This window comes from Megalobrama amblycephala, linkage group LG13 (assembly GCF_018812025.1).
Source record: "Megalobrama amblycephala isolate DHTTF-2021 linkage group LG13, ASM1881202v1, whole genome shotgun sequence".
Classification (NCBI taxonomy): domain Eukaryota; kingdom Metazoa; phylum Chordata; class Actinopteri; order Cypriniformes; family Xenocyprididae; genus Megalobrama; species Megalobrama amblycephala.
The window spans coordinates 11,551,904-11,570,552 of NC_063056.1; the positions used below are offsets into that span (position 1 = coordinate 11,551,904).

Consider the following 18,649-nt stretch of genomic DNA (forward strand, 5'->3'; position numbering starts at 1 on the left):
TTAGTATTTAAATTATTTAAATGCATGCCATTTTTAATGACTAAACTTTTCGATAATCATAACTATCTATAACTGTCAAATTAGCTAGTGTCAAATTATAGAAAGCAAACAAATATTGTTAATAAATTAAATTAAGTCAAATCTGTATGTAAAAATAAATGTAAAACTGGCAATGCCGTAAACTGATTGAAATATTTAGAAATATTTTAGTGTTGAAACAATTTTTATATATTGCTTGTTTACTAAACCAAAACAGTAGATCAAAAATCAAAATACATACATTTGAGGAACATAGATCAACTGATTGTTCATCGTGTTCATTGTCAACTATATATATATATATATATATATATATATATATATATATATGTTTATTTCACAGCCTCAAAACAGTATTCAATGTGGGAAGCAGGTTTGCTAACATACTGTAAACATATGTATTGTGAAATTGCCAATGAAATTAAAAATTCTTTTTAACAAAGTGTTGGCTTCATCAGCTTCCAACCTGTTTTTACGTAGAAAACCTAAAGGAGGCGACACCTGCATAATCACAAACATACTACAGAGCTTTGTGACTGAAAATTACTTTCAGTTCAACTGCAGAGAAAATCCCCTTGTAGCAGTGAGAGTTTAATTGGAGTCTTAAAAAACAATATTTTTACACATAAATGTATTTATAAAACAAGATATTCCTGATGCTGGATGTTGATTTGTCTATGCTGTGTTGCTAAATTCTAAAATATAGTAACACGTTTGATTATCGATCATATCAATGTGCAGCACCCGTAACGGATCTTGATTTTTGTTGCATACCAACATTCTGTAATGTAAAGAAATGTATATTCGACTTCTACCAGATGTACACAATGTTTTTCTGCAGTTGGATATGATAAAATTAGCTGCGAGTGTGTCCCAGCACTATGAGTTAGTGCACTGTCAGGACTTCTGCATCCTCATAAGGGTCTTATCTAGTCTTATCTGCAACTGTGCCAAATCCAATATGTGGATAATTCTACTGTGAAGTGGACCCTGCAGACGAGCGGGAATAAGTTGATAGGCCTATCATTTTTCCACACTTATCTACAAAGTCCACGGCAAAGGAAACCAACAGAAAACACTTGCCTTAAATGCCTTGTTTGTATTCATGTTAACAATTTGTTAAATCATTTTAGCAACATGCTAATTCATGCTAGCAGTGTGCTAAAACATGCTATCAACATGCTAATTCATGCTAGCTATATGCTAACTCATCTTAGTAGCATGTGGATTCATGCTAGCGATGTGCTAAATCATGTTAGCAACATGCAAATTCATAGTAGCAGTGGGCTAAAAATTGCTAGCAACATGTTAATTCATGCTAACAATGTGCTAAATCATGTTAGCAACATGTTAATTCATGTTAGCAGTGGGCCAGTCTCAGCCTCCAACGTCACGCCCATTGACCATTGGCTGAACGTCTGATGCATGCACACTTCACTGGAAACCAGCAGTTTCAAAGTCGTCATTTGGTTGGTTGAATTATACAGGATGTCCGGGAGATGCGTGTGTTGCATTCTTTAACGGTCCACCTTGAAACAAATGCTGTGACGCTAAACCCCCTCGTGGAAAAAAAGACGCTGTCGTGTTTACAAGCGCTTAATTGTCACATGTCACAACACTGAATTAATAATTTATAGATGCACGCCAGTCTGTTATTGCAGGGACATCAACTTTACATTTTCACACCCCTAAACATGACGTGGAACAAAACGAACTGTGATTGGTTGCGTTACATGTCAGTCAAACGTCCTCTTGGGTGGTCCTTGGCCAATGAAAGCTGCGTAGAGTCCAGTCTGAACAAGGTCTGGCTACGCGAGACTAGCAGTGGGCTAACACATGCTAGAAACCTGCTAATTCATGTTAGCAACCTGCTAATTCATGTAGCAACATGCTAAAACATGTTAGCAACATGTTAAATCATGCTAGCAACATGCTAGTAACGTGCTAGTAACATTTATTTTTACTTTCTCTGAGTAAAACCTTCAAACTTTAAGCTATTCAAAGTTATTAAACTTTCAGACCTGGCTTTGTCAAGCCAACATCAAAGTTTGTCATCAAACTTTGCACATCTATTTTAGTTATCCCTATAATATCCTGAGTATTTCTGAGTTGGATTTAAAATAAAAAACAGTTTTGTTTCTTGGATTCTCCTGCATTGTGCAGTTATTACTGCAACCCAGTTACTAACTGACCTTGTTGCTGTTCTCAACGGTGTAAAATTATCACTCTGCAATGTGAGCCATGCATCTTTATTAAAGGTGTTTATTCTTACAAAATACAGTTCATCTAATTATAGTATTGGTAAACAAAAAAGCCACTAAGAGTAAAAGCCACTTTTTTCTCTTTATCCAAGTAAAACCTTATTAGAATTTTCTTTTTTTCTTCTTTTTTTTTCTTTTCTTTTTCCCTACTCCAATTAATGTTCCGCTCACACTGCAGCGGATCTCTCATCCACACTAGCGGACTGTAAATAAACAGATCCTATGGCTGGTGTAATATGACTCTTCATGAACTGCAATCTACTTAAGGGTGTCCTATATAGGAGTCTAAAAAGATGCCTTTTAAATTTCCCTCCCACAAACACATAGAGAATGGGATTCAGGCAGCTGTGTGAGTAAGCCAAAGCTTCTGTGATCTGCAGACTTAGATTGATTGCCTTACTACTCTCACAGGAATGAGGTATGTATTCTTTTATCTCTAAGGCTTTCACAAAAGCTGCAACATTGTATGGAGCCCAACAGCAAAAGAAGACCACCATCACCACAATAACTAGACGCATGGCCTGCCTCCTGGAAGAGCGAACTGTCAGGAGTCTCTTCAGAATCATTGAGTAACAAAATCCAATCACAATAAGTGGGATAATTAAACCAATGACATTCATTTTAAAGATACCAATTATCTTTGAAGAATGATTAGAACTGTGATAATCTGTTGGATAATATGTACAATAAGATTGATTATTTAAGTCTGTGGTTTTGAAGTACATCAACTCAGGAAAGGATGCAAAAACAGCAATGATCCATGTGACCACACTGGCTAAGATCCCATATGTCCTTGTTCTGACTCTCAAGGCAAACACAGCATGAACTACAGCTAAGTATCGATCAACACTCATCAATACTATAAAGAATATCCCACTGTAGAATCCGATGTAGTAGACACTGAGGACCATAGTGCACATGACATTTCCAAAGATCCACTGGTCTCTGGCATAATGTGCCAGGAAGGGAAGAGAGGAGACCAGCAGCAGGTCAGCTATAGTCAGGTTCAGGAGACAGATGTCAGTCATGCTTTTCAGCTTCATACCCATCAAGACCACCCAGATCACAAGTGTGTTACCCAGAAAGCCCACCACAAAAAACAGGGAGTATAAAGTGAGGAAGCTAGCTCCATGATCTCCATAATTACAGGAAAACGTAGACTGATCAATGTTTTCATCATAGTAGTCATCATAGTAGTCATCATAGTTGTCATCATCAGCACGTCGTCCATTCACACTTGAACAGGAAAAAAATACCATGAGCAAAGCAGAGCTCCTCCTTCAACTGTTAACTAAAAAATGTGATATGGACTCACCTGGATGATGCATAGTAATTTAGATCAAGGGTGCTGTTGGTCACCATCTCAGTCCATGGAAGCTGTGCAGTGGTCCTGTTCATGACAAAAATTAAACTTATTATGCAGTGCAAATGGATCTTTAATTAACATACTGTACTATCATCAGCTGAATCAACACTGAACTGACTTGAGCTGAATAATGACACTCTTATCTTCTTTAGAGTTGCTTTATAGTTGAACTGAGTTTGCACACTGTTACTGAAAGAAATTGAATCAACATTGAACTCATTTGAGCTGAATAATGACAGCTGAAAGTGTATTTATTTCATAATTAAGGTAATCTGCAACATCAGCACTGTTATTTATTTATTTTATTACTGTGAATCCGAATTAAAACAATCTATTGTATAATGTGCTATATAAATAAATGTGTCTTAACTTCATCAGAACAACACTCATGACACGCCTTATGTCTTGATTAATGTGAGCCTTTCATAAAGAAATCTATAGGTTTTAAAACAGAATAGTGTATACATAGACTCTTGTCAGTCTCAGTGTTTATTTTCTGTTGTTTGAACTATATTTTGAGATAACGTTTGGTCTTACCTCAGTATTGCAGCTGTATAATTCATAATCAGAGAACCAGAGGTGTTTTTACTGTGTTAGACAAACAGGGAAACAGAAGTTACCATATACCAGAAGTTACCTACCAATAATGCTGCAAATAGATAATCTTTAAGGCATTAGTACAAAATATGGTAGGATAGCTTAAGCCCCACCTTAGCACTGGTTGATTGTCATGAGCGGCAGCCAATGAGCATGGTGCCTGATTATTTAAGGCTTGGTTTGTGTCACTTGGGTATGCGTCATTGGTGTTCCATTGTTCGTGTCCTTATGTGTAAGCTGGTTGTGTCGGATCAATGTCGTTCCGTAGCTCTTCCAGAAAGCAGGTTATACAACATACCTGGTAAAGTTTACTGATAAGTAAACAGATAACCTTAACTTTCAGTTTCAAAATCTGAGGTAAGTTTAAGGGTATGTAGGAAGGATTAAAGGATTAGTTCTCTTTCAAATTAAAATTTCCTAATAATTTTCTGACCCCCATGTCATCCAAGATGTCCATGTCCTTTTTTCTTCAGTTGAAAAGAAATTAAGAAATTTTTGATGAAAATTATTATTATCCTTATAGTGGACTTCAATAGACCCCAAACGGTTAGGGTCAAAAGGTCAAAATTACAGATCGCCTCGCAAGAGCTTCTGCCCGACAGCCTTACATATTTTTCAAAATGCGGAGCCAGTTCCATTTTTTCCGTAATTTGAATAGGGAAGGTGTAGGACATACAGCGTAAGCTTTTTGAAGAATACGTAAGGCGGTCTAGCGGAAGCACTTGCGAGGCGATCATTTTGTGTTTATAAAGCATATAAATTTTTTTTAGAAAATGATCGTTTCTCTAGATAAGACCCTTATTCCTCGTCTGGTATCATTTAAAGCCCTTTGAAGCTGCACTGAAACTGTAATTTTGACCTTCAACCATTTGGGGTCTATTGAAGTCCACTATAAGGAGAATAATCCTGGAATGTTTTCAACAAAAAACCTTCATTTCTTTTTGGCTGAAGAAAGAAGGACATGAACATGTTGGATGACATGGGGGTAAGTCAATTATCAGGAAATTTTTATTTGAAAGTGAATTAATCCTTTTAGAACCACTGCATTAGATTAAATGCTTTATGCTGTTTGCACATTTGACTTGCCGAAGATTAATAATACTATGTCTTTTCTTCCTTTACTCTTTAGGTATAAAGCTGAGTAGTCTGTACATGCCCAGGGATAAGAGAGTTGAAGTGGTTTGAAAGTTCATTTTGCAGCTCAATATTTGACCCATTGGAATACTTAAAGAAATTAATAAATGGGGCCCAATCTTCACCCACTGTGGTGCTACAAGTAAAACAATGGGGCCATTTGTGGGTCTAGTGTGATCACCCATGTGGGCCCCATAAGGTTTGTGTGTGTAGCCCACCTCTGCCCCATTATTAGCACCCATTTGGGACCCAAGTAAGCCCATAAAATGAACATCTAAATGGGCCCCACTTAGAGCCCACTGTGGATCCATCATATGCCCCTACACTCTAAAAAATGCTGGGTTTATCAACCCAAATTTGGGTCAAATATGGACAAACCCAACTGCTGGGTTAAAAAATGTACAGTAATTACAGTTTTTCTTGATTGTTTACACACATTTTCTGAAAGCATGCCTCATACTCTCAGAACTCTACACACAAATCAAAAAACACACACACAATGGGCAAAACCCCTCAATTCTCCTGCAAAATGAAACTTTACATTCAAAACAATATTCTTTCTTCTCAAAATGGTATTTTGTGTTCAAATGACACACACAAACCATCATATGAATAGACATTTATAAGAACCAGTTGAACACTGATGTGCTCTATGTAAAACACTATGATGAATGGAAAACACTTCTCCATTCATCATAATGACTTATATATATATATATATACACATATACATACATATACATATATATATATATATATATATATATATATATATATACATATACATATATATACATACACATACATATACATATATACATACATATACATACATATACATATATATATATATATATATATATATGTATATGTATGTATATATAGTCAGAACACACAAATACACGGTAACAAATATATTTTATTTTTCCAACAAAAACAATGTACAGTGCACATCCCAACCAATGCAAAGTTGCACATACCGTACAAAACAACAGAAGAATTTACTGTATACAGTTACAGTAAAAAAAACTATGCTGCTCTGCCTCTGTTTCCATTGTTGGCATCCATTGCTCCAAAACAGAAGAGCTCACCTGTTGCCCTTTTATGCTAAAGCTCTGTTTGCTAATTGTAAAAATGTGTGACAGGTGTTTGCCCATGTGATGAGTCAGTGTGCATATTTGAATGGCAGTGTGTTCCTTGTGAAAACAAGAGATTTTTCTGCCCGAAAATTGTGCCAAATGCAGAGAATTGTGTGTAGTGTTTTGAAAAAAGTGTGTTTTAGAACTGCAATGTGAGTGTAAAGCAGGAATTGTGCTTGTAGTTTAGCAGAATTGGTTCAGGGGGTTGGTGCATGAGTTACATGCTGTGGTCATTGTGTCTCAAGTACCAATATTTGTGTGTAAACAATTGAGAAAAACTGTAAAAATTCAACCCAACGATTGGGTTTTCCATGCTAGCTGCACGCCTTTAGGCTTCAATGGTATTTGGCGCATACTGTACGTAACCATTCGACAAGGTTCCAGTGGGTGTGACTGCACAGGTTTAGACATAATATAATATTATATCATTCATAAAGCATTATAACATAAACCAATGTTTTTTTGTTTTTTTCACCTTACAATAAATAAAGAAATCAAATAATAATAATGGCAGTAATGGAGCCCATTTTAAAATATTCCATCGAATTCCTAAAGAGGCTTACAATCTGGTCCACAAAGCCTTTGGCTGAGAAAGATCTTAAGCAAAGAAAGGTTCTGATTGGTGTGTGATAAATTTTGACTCTTAGTGTTTCCACCTGGGTATTTGTGTGCTAATTGAGCTGAAACTGTGCTGACTTGAGTGAACAATATTGAATGCTATTGCTTTCTAAATGACCACATGGTCTAGGCAATGAGAAATGAAGAGATTTGTGTCTAGAGTTTTGCAGTGACAGTTCAACAAATCTGACTCATGTGTCAAAACAGGGGAGTAGTGTTCATAGTTTAGGGAAATGGGTGTGCTTTTTGATAAATGGCGTTATGTTTTTGAAATTTTAGTTCAAAAGCCTGGTTATAATGTTTAATGTTCAACTGAGAAAAACTGTAATGGATACACTTTGTTTTCCAACTGCCAAACAAGTTGCTGGGGAGGAGGTGTCGTATTGTACATCAGAGACAATGTTCCATGATATCCTGTAGTAATGTTCAAGACTATCTAGAATGTCTGTGGGAGAAGGTGAGACCTTCCAGGCATATACTGTATTTGCTGTTGCTGTGTGTATGTGGTGTTTTCACCACCACAGTTACCACATTACCAAATTGCCTCATTTGACATGCTTCATACTATGTATCCAGGCACTGGACTTATCATTGGAGACTTCAACTATCTCAGAGTCCATGATATCTGCCTAGATAGCAAACTCTGTCATTCATGACAGGAGGTGAATAAGGCAACCTGTACCAATGAAAAAAAAAAAAAAAAGTCTTTTATAATATGATCTTTCCTGAAATTGATAGATATTTCTCAATGAAAACAGTAAAAATGTATCCTTTAGACAAACCATGGATCTTTTTGCTCTGAGTCATTTAAAGCGATTTGGTCTTCAAGTCCCTAAAATGAGAGGCTGCTCACAGCAAAGTCAATGGGTGGACATCCAGCTCCCCCTCTTTGGATGTAATGGGTGGAGTTTGAAGGTCTAGCCACACCCTAACCATAACCCTATCCCTAAACATAAAGTTAAAGTTAAAGTTAAAGCTCCACCAATTCGGTCCACAGAGGTGGAGCTGGACTAGGTCAAGCTCTAGCCATTGACTTTGCTGTGAGCACCCTCTCATTATAGGGAGCTGGACTCATTTGGCTCTGCAGTGAGTACCATTTGCCCTGAACATGTTTTCATCTACACAGGCTATGTGCGTGTCTTGCACAGTTCTTTGAATGTAGACCTAGTTAAAAGTATGGAAAGTGTGTAGAAACATGCTGTTATAATCATACTTGGTCACATCAAAGAACACCAATCCCCTATGTGGACTCCTAAATGATTGTGGATTTTAGAATTTAGCTTTGTAATATGAAATGTTAGATTTTAGAGAACTAATTTGTATATTTTACATATTTGTCTATTTTTGTATTATTTATTATTTTTTTAATTGTTCTTAAATTGTTGTCCTACTTAGTACTAATGTTTCAATGGAACAGCAAAATACAGTTGGGGAAACTTATTATTATTTTTGTTTTGTTTTTGTACTAAAAAGTAACTTGTATATATAGCTATGTCAGCAGTTTTTAAATGTCTCTCATAGTTGTACAACTTGTAATTTCCAATGTAAATGTCATAGCCTTTGTTTTTGAGTACTACATGTTCACTTTTACCTGTAGTGTCTATAACTCTTGTGAGCAAACTTTCCAAACTTGCAAAAAGCAAAAACACTAAGTACCAGTTTCAGTGGGGATAGTCCCACAGAAGGTATCAGTATGTTATTATAAATGTCCTGTGAATGAGTGATGTCTAGCACATGATGATTTGACTGGCTAGTAAAGATCTAGATCACTCGAACTGGTCAGATATGAGAATGCTGCACATAATTTCATTAGAAGGGTCGCAGTGGGAATATTAGACTGAATCATAATGTCCGCTATGATGACAGTCTATGTATGGTCTACGTGAAATCTGCTCATCATGGGAGAAACATAGCTGAGCACAATTTGAATCATGTGTTTGTGGAGGAGTTTAGTGGCTGGGGTCTGTGGTTAAGCCAATGACCTAGTTTCTATCGCCTTAGCTCTATATGAGTTTAGAGCTGTTTTTGTAATTTGTTTTACTATAGATAACACAATTTATCTGTTTTGTGAAGAGTGCAGTACATTGTGTGCTGCTATTTTGCTTCACAAAGTTGGCCATTGCATCACTATCACTCATCACATTATTTTTAATAACTCATCAAAGCTTACATGTTCTTACTTGTGACTTTTGCCTGTTTACTGGTAGTTGTCCAAATTATACAGCATCTACTTTGACCATAAAAGGCCCAATGTCCCAAAGTGATTTTTTGACATTTATGCTAGCAAATACATTTACAGAAGCGATCCCTGGGGTGCATTATTATTTTACTTTCCTTTATCATGATCATAAATAAATGGTGCAAAATGAATTTGTGTTTTTAATTTTTTTAATTTTAAATTTTTCTGAATTTCAAAATGGTTGGTTTTATGAGATGCTTAATTTTAGAACTTATTTAAACAACATTTATTAATTTTAACATTTACTAATGCGTTATTAAAATCAAAGATTGTATCTGTTAATACAACCTGAGCTAACCTAAATCAACAATGAACAGATGTATTTTTATTAAAGATCATTAACAAAGATTAATGAATAATGTAATGTATTGCTCATTGTTAGTTTATTTAATGCATTTATTGACGTTAAATAATGGGACTTTATTTTAAAGTTTTACTGAGTTTGTTGCTGCTCTTCAGTAAAATGATCACCAATGAGAGTCACACATTTATATACATCTTTATTAAAGGTATTTATTTAAACAAAATATAGTTCATCTCATTACAATACTTGTAAGCAAAAAGGCCAGTAACAGTAAAATATATGTATACATGTAAAATATAAAATTCATATAGCTTCTAGAAAACAATCAAAAATTCTAAATAAAAAAAAATAAAAGATAAGAAATCTAAATACAAACATTTACAAATATATGCACAAATAACACTATAAGGCTTGAGCATGACATTGTATGATCCTTCCTATACAATTTTGGAAAGAAAAAAAAAGCTCATTTGTGATTGTTTATCAGTAGATATACTGCAAAGCAAACCTTTTTTCTATCTGTCCAAGTCAATCTTTATTAGATGTTCATATCCGCTCACACTGCAGCGGATCTCTCATCCATACTAGTGGTCTGTGAGTAAACAGATCCTGTGGCTTGTATAATATAACTCTTCATGAATTGCACTCTACTGAAGGGTGTCCTGTACAGGAGTCTGAAAAGATGCCTCCTAAATTTCTCTCCCACAAACACATAGAGAATGGGATTCAGGCAGCTGTGTGAGTAAGCCACAGCTTCTGTGATCTGCAGACTTAGAGTGATTGCCTTACTGCTCTCACAGGAATGAGGTATGTATTCTTTTATCTCTAAGGCTTTCACGAAAGCTGCAACATTGTATGGAGCCCAACAGCAAAAGAAGACCACCATCACCACAATAACTAGACGCATGGCCTGCCTCCTGGAAGAGCGAACTGTCAGGAGTCTAATTAGAATCATTGAGTAACAAAATCCAATCACAATAAGTGGGAGAATTAAACCCATGATATTCATTTTAAAGATACCATTTACCCTTGAAGTATGATTAGAAGGTTGACTATCTGTTGGGTAATATGAACAAAGCGTTTGATTATTTAAGTCTGTGGTTTTGAGGTACAGCAACTCAGGAAAGGATGCAAAAACAGCAATGATCCATGTGACCATACTGGCTAAGATCCCATATGTCCTTGTTCTGACTCTCAAGGCAAACACAGCATGAACTACAGCTAAGTATCGATCAACACTCATCAATACTATAAAGAATATCCCACTGTAGAATCCGATGTAGTAGACACTGAGGACCATAGTGCACATGACATTTCCAAAGATCCACTGGTCTCTGGCATAATGTGCCAGGAAGGGAAGAGAGGAGACCAGCAGCAGGTCAGCTATAGCCAGGTTCAGGAGACAGATGTCAGTCATGCTTCTCAGCTTCACACCCATCAAGACCACCCAGATCACAAGTGTGTTACCCAGAAAGCCCACCACAAAAAACAGGGAGTATAACACAGGAAGGATGCTAGCTCCATGAACTCCATAATTACAGGAAAACGCAGACTGATCAATTTTTTCATCATAGTATTCATCATAGCTGTCACCAGTTGTCACCTCTTGTCCATTCACACTTTAAAAGGGGAAAAGAAAATACCATAAGCAAAGCAGAGCTCCTCCTTCAATGCTAACTTTATAAATGTGATATGGACTCACCTGGACAATTCATGATAATTTAGATCAAGGGTGCTGTTGGTCACCATCTCAGTCCATGAAGGCTGTGCAGTGGTCCTGTTCATGACAAAGAGAAGAGGAAAAGAAACTTTTTACGCAATACAAATGGATCTTCAATGAACATACTGTAATATCATCTACACTGTGTGCATAATTATTATATATTTTTAATTCCAAACCACATCAATCTAAATAACTACTATCAATTTTGTATTTAATCATCTATAAGCGATATATAATTGTTCATGAAGGCTGGAAATGAAAAACGCCTTATATTCAGGTATGCATAATTATTAGGCAGGTTTTCTTTTACACGCAAAATGAACCAAAAAAAAAAAAAGAGATTTAACTCAGACTGGAAAGTCAAAAATGATTATATGCTCATGAGAAGGACGCAATACTAATGCAGTACTAGAAATTGCAAAGTTAAGGCATGACCAATGGACAGCATAATGCTCATTGGGCGAGCAGGGTCAGAGAAAAACAGGTGGAGAAGAAAAGACAGTTAACTGCAAAAGAATTAAGGTGCATAATTAAGTGTGAAACCATCACGAACCCTTTAGTCTCCAGTGCCACCAGTTCTGGGAGTTCATTTTTAGTCCATCTCCTACCCTGAAGTCATCTTGCAGACATGGACTAAAAATGAACTCAGAAAACTTACTGCCAGATTCTGGAAGATAAATTCTTGAAACAGTGGTACAAGAATGTGTTGCTGGTCCTTCAAGAGTCACTCTCAATCTGTCTGTCTATAAAGACTATAAAAAACAGCATTCATGTATTTTACAACATGCAGGCGATTCTTATTAAGCGGGGGTCAATTTTTAGGATTCTTTACCTAACCTAAGTCTCTGAGATCCTGACACCTTGCACTTCTGGAGACTCAGTTGCAAGTTCTGGAAAATGGTTGTTTTTTTATTTCCAGCCTTCATGAACTATTAAATATCAATTATAAATGATTAAATACAAAATTAATAGTACATATTAAGATTGATGTGGTTTGGAATTTGTAAATGTGCTTGGATATGATCAGAAAATTAACTTGCATAATAATTATGCACACAGTGTATTATCAACTACCATCAACTGAATCAACATTGTACCGACTTGAGCTGAATAATGACACTTCTCTTCTGTAAAGTTGCTCTGTAGTTGAACTACAGAAGAGTTTGCTTCATAACTAATGAACATTGCAATATTTGTTTGCTTCATAACTAATGAACATTGCAATATTTACAATGATACTGAACTAAACATAATCAGTAATAAACTAAATTGAGCTGCATAATGACACTATTGCTGGGACGGATTATGACAAGGCTATGCCCTGAGCGAGGACTGGGCAAGGACCCCTTGGTTGAAATTGTGTTCCTGGGGGTCCCCGCCCAGGTTAAAGTCGCTTTCCTGGAGATTCCCCTCAGTTGATTTCACAAGGATGGGGTCTAGTGTCCTGGGCACGTGACCAGAAGGTCCATGCGTTAATCCATCTGTGCACTATTGTCTATTTTTAGAGCTGAAATTGTATTTCTTTCATGGTTGAGAAACTTTGCAACATTAGTACTGTTATTTTCTTGTTTATTACTGTTAATCTGCTTTGAAACAATCTGTTTTGTATAAAGTCCTATTTAAATAAATGTGACTTGACTTGATCAGAACAACAATCAACAGGTAGACTATATATAACCCATTAATTGCTTTCTGTCATGGCTTCTGTCACTGTGCTGCCCCAATGCAGTCTCATGGCAATTCATAATTATTTTACCTTTTGATGAATTGGTGACTAAATCGTATGAATTCGAACAATCTCATTTATATATTTTTGTACTATCTGCTTCAGTGACAGGTATGGTTAGGGGTGGACCTTTATGCTTACTTTATTTCTAATAATCGTATGTTTTTGTACCATTCACATCATATAAATTTATACTAAATCAATATTTTGAGCCTTTCATAAAGAAATCTATTGGTTTGAAAACTGAAAAACATGTGTAGCCTATTCATAGACTGTTTTATTTCATTTCCATTTTCTCCACTGTCCTATTTTGGACAGTTCTTTTTCTGTTGTTTGAAGTACATTGGGAGATGGAGTTTGGTCTTACCTCAGCAAGGCAGCTGTAGAATTCATATTCAGGGAACCAGAGGTGTTCTTACTGTGTTAGACAAACAGAGAAACAGAGAGTGTTAGCATATAATGCTGATGGATCATCTTTAAAGCATTAGTACAAATGTTCGCAAAACAATGTGTGGCTGCACTAGCTTTGGTAGACAAATTGGAAAAAACATAGTTACATTGTTTACATGTTTTGTTTTATTTTGGATAATCATGTGGATGATAATGCAAGGCCTTATGTGACAGAAGAATTAAATATAAATACATAATAAAATACTTTACTCGATACAACTTAGGGCCAGATTTACTAAACAGGGCGAATTAGCGCTGGGCAAATTAGAACGCAATCTCATAAAATTGTCGATGGGAGTGGAAATTTCTGTGGGTGATTTATTGACAAAGCGTATATTAAAGAACACGGATGCAGCCAGTTCATTTCTATAATGACCAATGCAGTCTTTCAAGAGCATGCAAATTCGCATAGGGATGCAAACAAGCAGAACCTATGATAATCAGGTGCATGTGATTTACTAACAACATTAGATACATGCTTTTTACAACCTAATACATGCTTTTTGGGGGGCGTTAAATAATGCCGCAAATACCAGTAAATTCATTAGCATTAATCTTGGTAGACTAAATCATGTTGCATGATTCATTTAAATACTCTCCTCCCATAAATATTGCATTTGAAAGGGAAACTCCTACAAATGGAATAAGGTCAGCCCAAAATAACTGCACAGTAAATCCTGTAGTTTTTAATTGCAAAAGAGGGTTTGCGTCGGCGCAAACTGTTGGTAAATCTGGCCCTTAGGGGCCATATTATATATAATAAAGCTAACTTGAAATAACAATGAACAATTTTTACAGAATGTATTAATTTTATTGTGAATTACTATATTAATAAATTTTTACATCACAAGTTATATAAATTAAAATAAATATTTTATGAATTAACAGAAATTAACAATGAACAATACAAAAATTAACATTATCCTATAGTGTAATAAATGCTGTGGGGAAAAAAATGATTAGTTTATGGTACCTAATGCATTAATGGTAACACATTGAAATTTATTATAAAACATTACCCTATACTGTTTACAGTAGTATTACTGTACTGCTGATTATAATCATAGTCATCAAAAGAAGAACATGAATAAGAACATGATTAACTTTTTGGCATCTTTTTTTTTTTTTTTTTTAATAAGTGGGCATGCTTTAATAAATTCAATTTATTTGCACAGCACTTAAATATATATTGCACTTAAATATATAATATATGCTGAAACTTTATTTTACAGTGTCCTTGCTACATATGTTATATGTAGTTACTATAGTAATAACTATAAATTATGCATATTTACATGCAACTAACCCTAAACCAAAACAAACCCTAATCCCCTATGGTAAGTATGCGCAGTTAATATTAAAGTTGTTATTAAACAACATGCCTTAAAACCCCCAGTGAGAAGCTAAAGGTGGCAGTGGCAAGTCCACCGCTTCAGACAAATACATGCAAAGCATAGATTATTGTTAATTTGAACCACATAATATTGATGATAAAGGATAATATTGACTAATTTCTTGCTTAATTAAATAATATATGTAAATAATAATATGTTATTAACTGATTTGTATTTAATAGTTTTATTTAATATAAAAAAGTCTGCATTTTGAAAATTTGAAATACCAAAGTTATCCAACCACTTTAATGAATAAAGTCTATGAATGATTGATTATCGTAAAAAATTACATACCTATGAGCATTATGAGCATCGATCTGTGGTGCAAACCACCTGTGACATTCAGACTTATTCTGTGACATTTAATGTTTCCAACAGCTGGTTTACCAACCTTAAAAAAGGTGTGAAACCAAAACCCTTTCTACCATTTCAAACTCATGCGACAGGTTTGCAATGAAAGTGGGGACTTTAACAAAAAATTAACACAAAGCAAATGTTTGTGTATATTATTTTAAAAAGAGGTCAAATAAAAAAAAGTGCTTGCCAGGAATACTCACAAATGTGATAACTGGTGTTGCCCTCTGACCTTCCGAGCAAAGAAGGGAAGTTGAGATGAGAGATAAGATCGTATCATATGAGATCGGTCAAAAAAAACATGATCTATTATAGTTTTTTTTTTTTTTTTTCTCAGGGTATTGGTTTGTGACACTTCCTCTGTATAGGTAAACTGGGGTATAGGGGCTTTGCAGATTGCAGAACTAGTTTCATATTGGCTGCAATAGCAATGACCCGATTGGCTCCCACCATGTTTCGACTACAGTCTAGAGGAAATTACATCACTATACATCTGTTCTTGTTTTTTTCTGTTCTCACAGAAAAAACAATGTTGCAGCACTGCAATATAAATTTCATAGTGTTTTAATGGCTCAAAAAAAAAAAAAACAAAAAAAAAAAAAAAAGAAGAAAAAAATCCTATGCTAATAAACATCCAGTAAAAAAACATACTCAGCATTGCACAGGTAGTCAGAACAGCTGAGCAATAGTGTTAGAATGTGGTTTTACACACTCCACACACAACCAACCACTTAAAAGTGCTTTTAAAAGGGATGTCAAATACTCTATATAAACAGATGCATCTTAACTTCTGTAGTAAGATAAGTGTTTTATCATTAGATAACATAAAGATTGAGATCTACACCAACTCAATTAGTAACACACTAAAACAGAAAACATGAAACCGATTGAGGGGATGAAAGTCTTTTGTGGGTTCTTGTTTGCAAGAGTTTAACTCAAAGTTAGTTCAGCACACTTTTCTGGTTCTACAGTCTTTTCACTGAGGCAGAATGTGTGCTTATGCTCAATAGTAGCATATGTAAAAATGAAAAGTGTAACCAGATTTTTACATTTTCTGAAGAAACATTAAAGTTTAAATGGTGCTTGCTTGTATATATAAAAATTAGGGTGTTCTGGTCGGTTGCAGGTGGTTCTTTACAGGTCCAAAAGAGCCCACCCTTAAGTCTCATATTTTATTTGTCTGTAGATATTATTAAATATGAATCCCCCTTCAACACAATGTTTGGGCCTGTTTAATCATCCACCAAGCAAAAATTGTAAGCCTGATCACTTCAGAAAAAAAAAAAAAAAGCTCTTCTCAGCGAGCCACATGATTTGAGTTTATAAGTTTATATTGCTTAAGTCACATGACAAAATGTAATACTTAGGGCAAGGGTTTTGTTTAAATCACTAACCCCAAGTATGAGCAAAAGTAATAGTGATATTAAACAAATATGTTTTAAAAGTCTTAAGAACTTAAACATTTCTGTGCATCTCACAACTTAAGTGAACTAGCTTTTACACAGGAAACATTCAAGTCCTTTTCGTACTGTGATATTTAGCTTGCTATTGTTTCCCCTTCCTTTTTCCGATCATTGTGGTGCGTCTGTCTTTTTGTTTAATAAACAACCCATTGAAACAAAAACAAACAAAAAAGATAAATGGAGTTAAAACACAAGACAAAATGCAGTAAAATAGAAAAAATGTAATAAAATAAAATCAAAAATCAAATGAAGATAATTTGTCGAGTCAAGAACATTTTTAAACTTTAAAATGTCTTGAACACTTAAATTGTAACACATTTCAGTTTTTCACACTAAAATGTAACAGAAGAAATGCCAAAATTCAGTGTAAAGTGGTTGTAAAGTCACCATGAAATCAAAATGAACTCTTTTTTTTCTCTCCCTTTTTTATGAAATATTGCTGAATTTATTATAAATGATTTATACGTGCACATCATTTTTTTATTCATGGACCCTCATAATCTTTAATCAAAATGACTTCCCCTCCCTCTTGCTTGCAGTGGCATCTCTTCTATTCTGATGACGTGGCGCAAGAGAGGGACAAGCTGTCACTTACATGAGATCACGGCAATAGCAAATGACAATGATCAAACGAACCAATCAATTCCCGATAAAAAAAATAAAGTCCCGCCCTATATTTTTTTCTTGTTCGAGAAGCCATTTCACTCAGATATATGTCACATTAGGAAAGAAAAGACTATCAATAGTATCTATCAGAATAAGTCTAAATGTCACAGGTGGTTTGCACCACAGATCGATGCTTATAATGCTCATATGTATGGGAATTTTTTTACGATAATCAATAATTCATAGACTTTATTGTGATTTTACCTACCCGTTGCTTGTGTACTGCAAATACAGATGAATGTTGTTCATTATGTCATCCTTTCAGGTCTTCTCCTTCGACCACTGTCGATCACATGAATAGTATTGTCTGCTAGAGGGCTTGTGGAATGGGTTACCACAGCCTCGCTGCTGAGTGGTTTGTACAGCTTTTTAATATAGTTTTTTTTTTAATCTCTATTTACTATAATTTTTGTTGTTTATGCTAAATATAACTTACTCATCACCTTATATCTGATATTGTCTAATATTGCCTATCACATTAATCTGACATTGTTAGATTTATTCGCTATAGCTAGCACATCCATGCTTACTGTCTTTTTTTCTCGCGATCTCTTTTTCTACGAGTCCATCAAACAACCGTGGTAAGCTGGAATCAGTCAACAAACACGGTGAGTCAAGTCATCTTCTCCTGTTATTGTTACTTGCACTGCAAGGCCAATGCAGGGAAATAGACAGGCTAATGGAAAATATTTCATAACTAAAGACAAGCATCCAAACATTAATTGAGGACAGTAAGAATGCAAGGGCTTTAGATACTGCTTTGGATGCGACTAGATCAGCAAGCCCCATTCATTATTTGGTTCTGGCTGTATAGCCTGTGCAGCAGGGCAATTGGGTGACTGTGAGACAGCAAGACCATTCTGATTTTGTTCCATTCTGATTAGATTCTCTTCACTCACTGATGCACCCTCTAAGAACCCTGTTGAAAGTGCCCTATTTATTGGCGATTCTATTACACAGAACTTGTGCAGTGTTTTTCTTTGCTTTTTTTTTTTTTTGTCTCCCTCCTCACAAATGGACCTCCCTGCAGTCCAACTACTCTGCCTGGAGCAGAATGACCGTTCACTGGAGGACCATACAAGGGACTTTTTAGATCTGACGTGCCTAATTCTCTACCCAAACCTCACTCCTTCCAGTGAACAGTCCCAGGATTTCACCATGTTTGTGGAGTGGGTG

The 18,649-nt window shown here is 35.3% G+C and overlaps 2 protein-coding genes across 3 annotated transcripts; both read right to left on the reverse strand.

Moving 5' to 3' along the window:
• Window positions 1-276: 276 nt before the first annotated feature.
• LOC125244223 (C-C chemokine receptor type 5-like) lies at window positions 277-4,327 on the reverse strand. The gene is made up of 3 exons (XM_048154271.1): window positions 4,204-4,327; window positions 3,616-3,690; window positions 277-3,536 (listed from the first exon to the last, which is right to left on the reverse strand). Exons 1-3 carry the CDS (start codon window positions 4,227-4,229, stop codon window positions 2,468-2,470), a joined length of 1,170 nt encoding a protein of 389 aa, XP_048010228.1. The 5' UTR covers window positions 4,230-4,327; the 3' UTR covers window positions 277-2,467.
• A 5,683-nt stretch (window positions 4,328-10,010) lies between these two features.
• LOC125244085 (C-C chemokine receptor type 5-like) lies at window positions 10,011-15,711 on the reverse strand. Of its 2 annotated transcripts, none has more exons than XM_048154033.1 (4): window positions 15,548-15,711; window positions 13,514-13,564; window positions 11,400-11,474; window positions 10,011-11,316 (listed from the first exon to the last, which is right to left on the reverse strand). In XM_048154033.1, exons 1-4 carry the CDS (start codon window positions 15,622-15,624, stop codon window positions 10,254-10,256), a joined length of 1,266 nt encoding a protein of 421 aa, XP_048009990.1. In that variant the 5' UTR covers window positions 15,625-15,711; the 3' UTR covers window positions 10,011-10,253. The 2 variants fall into 2 exon arrangements, with proteins under 2 accessions (XP_048009990.1, XP_048009991.1); XM_048154034.1 differs by lacking the exon at window positions 15,548-15,711 and adding an exon at window positions 15,285-15,516.
• Window positions 15,712-18,649: the final 2,938 nt, after the last annotated feature.

Bases quoted from the DNA above. Each gene is read 5' to 3' on its own strand.
- LOC125244223 (XM_048154271.1), bottom strand. From the start codon at position 4,229: ATGAATTATACAGCTGCAATACTGAG. The intron at 3,691-4,203 runs GTAAGACCAAAC...TGTCATGAACAG, and splicing joins TATACAGCTGCAATACTGAG to GACCACTGCACAGCTTCCAT. The intron at 3,537-3,615 runs GTGAGTCCATAT...TTCCTGTTCAAG, and splicing joins AATTACTATGCATCATCCAG to TGTGAATGGACGACGTGCTG.
- LOC125244085 (XM_048154033.1), bottom strand. From the start codon at position 15,624: ATGATACGATCTTATCTCTCATCTCAACTTCCCTTCTTTGCTCGGAAG. The intron at 13,565-15,547 runs GTGAGTATTCCT...TGTCTAACACAG, and splicing joins CAACACCAGTTATCACATTT to TAAGAACACCTCTGGTTCCC. The intron at 11,317-11,399 runs GTGAGTCCATAT...CCCCTTTTAAAG, and splicing joins AATTATCATGAATTGTCCAG to TGTGAATGGACAAGAGGTGA.